The 3,986-nt window shown below is 58.5% G+C and overlaps 2 protein-coding genes across 2 annotated transcripts; one reads left to right on the forward strand and one right to left on the reverse strand.

Annotated features, from left to right (window-relative positions):
- Positions 1-52: 52 nt before the first annotated feature.
- On the forward strand, positions 53-2,298 carry LOC113203789 (uncharacterized). The gene is made up of 5 exons (XM_052275926.1): positions 53-122; positions 975-1,640; positions 1,770-1,865; positions 1,953-2,066; positions 2,157-2,298. The coding sequence occupies exons 2-5, from the start codon at positions 987-989 to the stop codon at positions 2,271-2,273; spliced, it is 981 nt and encodes a 326-aa protein (XP_052131886.1). The 5' UTR covers positions 53-122; positions 975-986; the 3' UTR covers positions 2,274-2,298.
- On the reverse strand, positions 2,272-3,704 carry LOC113203782 (uncharacterized). The gene is made up of 4 exons (XM_026418651.2): positions 3,307-3,704; positions 2,854-3,030; positions 2,607-2,777; positions 2,272-2,525 (listed from the first exon to the last, which is right to left on the reverse strand). The coding sequence occupies exons 1-4, from the start codon at positions 3,397-3,399 to the stop codon at positions 2,343-2,345; spliced, it is 624 nt and encodes a 207-aa protein (XP_026274436.1). The 5' UTR covers positions 3,400-3,704; the 3' UTR covers positions 2,272-2,342.
- Between the last annotated feature and the right edge of the window lie 282 nt (positions 3,705-3,986).

The following is a 3,986-nucleotide window of genomic DNA, read 5'->3' on the forward strand; positions in this document are numbered from 1 at the left end:
GGGGGGGGAGGGGTAGTAAAGAAACTCCTTCGCTCCGCGGCGTGAATTGGGTCGCGACATGCTCGCCACCACACATTCTGACAAGTATTGCTCTTTTGACTAAGTTCACTGCAAAGGTGGAGGTACGAAAACGCTATGAGGATTGAGGAATCACCCTCCTGATGCGTTCGTCCCTTCCCTTATATATTGCAGTTCAGTGCGGCGTTAAATTTCTCTCTCGCTGACGGGGTGGGTGATAGGGTGATCTGCGTCGTCCTCTTTTTATTTCGGGTTATACTGTACTGGTTTCAGTTCAGTCGTGCGGGCGGGCTTGCCTACCGTCGATCACCATGGCGCTTTTATTTTAGTGCCAGTTGCATCCCGTACAGTATACGTAGAAATAGAGGACGTCGCAGCAAAGTAAGGAAGGGCTGAACGGCAAACAGATCTCTATCATCGGCAACCGGCTTGTCAAAACTGGAACGATCGGCGGCTCATCTGAACGGGGAATTATTTTTTTTTTGAGACAGCCAAAAGTGACTGTCTAAAACTTTAAAAGTCAGGGAACGTTGACGCGCCAGTGCTGCAAATTTGATGACTGGACAGAGGCGGGCGTGGCCGACCCCAACTCCTCGTCGGCGTCCTCGCCACACATCGGCCGCCATGCTGCTGAGCAGGGAGGTGTACGTGTGGGAGCGCTCCCTCAACGGGGAGACGGCCCGCGCCAGGGTGGCCCTGTGGATCTGGAGAAAGGTCAGCGAGCAGAACGAAAGGGGGTCGGGAAGCTCCTGCTAACGAGGCCCAGTTAGGAACGACGTATGTAAAGGCTGTCTATTAAGGCGAGTCTAAGGTCTAATTTTCGGGCCATCGACGTCGAGAATTTGTCCTGACTGGGTGCTCGTTTTGTTCTACCCGCTTGTCGCATTGGCATTAACCCACTGAGTTGTGACTATGACGGTGACCCGTGAACTGCCGTGTTCCTGTCCGGTGCGCAGCTCGTGCTGGTGATGCCGGTGTGGTTGGTGCTGGCCGTGCTGCGCGTCGGCCTCAGCCGGTCGGTCCCGGACTTCCTGGCCACCCTGGTCGGCCTCCTGCCACAGTACTCGGCCGGCACGGCGGGCTTCCTGCTGGCGCGCCGCACCGCCAGCTTCGTCAGCCTGATGCGCCACGTGCGGCTGCTCGCCGAGGACGTCGAGGACGCCGTCGGGGAGGTGCGGCGGGAGGTGCAGGAGGCGACGGGCCGTTGCGCCGAGCTGGTGCGCTTCGTGCGCCGCGCCTTCACCGTGTACATGACGTCGGGCATGTCCATGATCGTGACGCAGCAGATCGTCGCCGGCCCGCCCGCGCCCACCATAGGCGAGGAGCGGTCGCACGCCCACGTCCTCGTCCACATCAACGAGACGATCAAGTGGATGTTCTACGCCGTCAGCTACTTCGCGCTGTGGGTGCTGCTCGCGACCACGCTGCTCGCGTTCAACGGCATGTACAACGTGCTCGAGCGTCGCATGTCGCGGGCGCACGGCTACCGCCAGGTGCTCGCCGCGGCCCGCCTGCACCACGACCTGCTGAGCCTGCAGGCCGAGCTCAGGGACGTGACCTTCGGGCCAATGCTGCACGTGCTGGCCGGCGCCCTGGTGGTGCCACTAATCAACACTTACCAAGTACCGTGCACTTGTAGTATTATTCTTTATTATCTTAAACCTTCAACATGTCCAATTTTCAATTAAATTTGATTTTTTAGACCCGCGCATCCTCTTGCACCCCTGTGATACACTGTTCCAACTGTTCAGGTGCTCCGCGGAGTGGCCAATGTGTTCTCCTTGCTCACGTTCAGCACGCTGCCGTTTGTGTTCGGCACGCTCTCCCTGCTCGCCGATGGTATCGAGGTGCAGTACGAAACTCTCTCCCCCCACCCCCCTCCTCTCTATCCCAACTTCAAACTCAACCTTATCGTCCTGCCGGTCCTGCCGCAGGTGCGGTCGGAGCGCTTCTCGCTGGAGGCCCTCTCCGGCTCGGACGTGCTCGGCGAGCCCCTTGCCGCCAGCAAGCTGCGCCTCATGATGATAGCCAGGGCCAACGGCCACCACGTGAGTGCGGATCTGACCCGATCAAGTGCGGCTATCGTTGATTTGTTTCGATGGCTCAAAAAAAAGTGGGGGGTGGGGGTTGTGTCGCAGGGCCGGTCCTCCGGCGGCTTCAGCATGCGCGGCTTTGGCCCCCTCAACCGGCCCGCAGCCTTCAGCACCCTGCACCGCTGGTACCAGTACCTGCAGCTGCTCATGGGCTCCAGCTAACGAAGGCGGGAACAGACGTCATTTTTAAAACCGCTTAAACGAATACAGAAATATGATTGACTCGGATTGCTAAGGATCGTGCTGCTGGTTCTTGACGCGGGGGAAGTCCAGGTCCGCGACCCAGCACAGGTGCAGCTCCTTGAGCTGGTTGTAGACCATGATGTTGACGCGCCACACGTTGCCCTCCCACTGGATGGGGATGTGCAGCACGGCGTCCAGGTCGGCGGTGGCGTTCCGCGTGTGGTAGACTCCCTGCCAACGACACCAAAGCTGCTCACCGTGTTGTCAGGGGCCGTTGCCGTGAGGCCGTGAGCGTGAGCAAGGTGCGGTTACCTTGACAAAGGGGCACTTGAAGGGGGGCGTCATCTTGCTCATACTGGCGCTCCACGGCATGCCGGGTATGCTCATCACCCGGCACACCCCGAGCTCGTAGGTCCACGTCTGGTAGTACTCGCACGAGTTGGAGGACACGGCGTCCCGGCACTTGGTCAGCGTCATGTCGAACTGCGGGGGGCACACGCAACAAAAGCCGTCACCGGCCGTCATGCCGAGGATTGGGAGAGGGAGAGGGGAGTTTTACCTTACTGAATGATTGGGCCGTCCTGGAGACGATCATGTCGACGTCGACGCTGATTGTCCCGCCGGTCAGATGCCGCATGACCGCCGACATGTTGGCGATCGCGGACGGGCGGTCTCTGCACATGTCTACGCTCAGCAGGCGGGACACTAGGTGGGACCCGCGCGACTTCGCCTTCCCCTGTGGAATCAAGAGTCCATGGCTACGGGATGCTATGGACATGAGGCCGGCCGGATCGGAGCCCGGAACTTTTTAGCCACGAGTGCCCGTCTGGCAACCGACACGAGTCCGAGCCTGATCCCGATGGCCAGTCTCGGTTCATAAGTGGAACTGATCGGAACTAAAGCGTTCAGGGCTCATCAGATCCGGCCGGGCTCATGTCGAACGTCCCATGGATACCGGCCAAGTCCATGGCAACCCGTCCATGTTCTCACCCCCGCATCAGAGTGTCCTTACCGTCCTCGCCCCAGACGCCGCCCCGGGTCCCAGCACGACGCCAAAGGCCACCAGTACGAGCAGCCGAACGCCCCAGTTGGTGTAGTCGGCCATGGGCCTCGTCCCGCCCGCGGCCCGGCTAGCGCCCCGCGTTCGCGATCATCGGCGACAAAAGTTGTTGCAGATTACCGGGTGACGGTGCGTAGTGCGGACTGTAGCGTGATTCTCGCTGTACGATTTCTGACTTGCGATACGAGCTGCGATTCCCGAAACGTTTTGCGTTGTACGATCGCACCATGTATTTTACTGTTTATGGTGTACGACATTTGGTGATAGCGAACGTAAGTTTCTAAGAAATATTTCCCCGCCTATGACCGCCATGCAGGACGGGTGACGCCGAACTGTTGTTGTTCTGCAGTGCTAATTCTACTATCGCCTGACGGACGTCCAGCAAAAAAAAAAAAAAAAGTAATGCTGTGTACTGGGTTGATTATGTTTCCGGCTGGAAGATTAATGATGTCGAAATGCGTCTGCGTCCCAGCGCCAACGCGCAGGTATGACGCTGTGCCACTAATTAAATAATTTATTTTGTGCGATTTTGTGGTCACAATGTGAATTATTTCAGGAGCGTGTCGGGAAAAATCTACCGATAGCGACGTAGGTGGAGGGAGAGGGGGTGGAGGACAGGCGCGGATTAAGGG

Source organism: Frankliniella occidentalis, unplaced genomic scaffold (assembly GCF_000697945.3).
Source record: "Frankliniella occidentalis isolate FOCC.00 unplaced genomic scaffold, Focc_3.1 Scaffold1187, whole genome shotgun sequence".
Taxonomy (NCBI): Eukaryota; Metazoa; Arthropoda; class Insecta; order Thysanoptera; family Thripidae; genus Frankliniella; species Frankliniella occidentalis.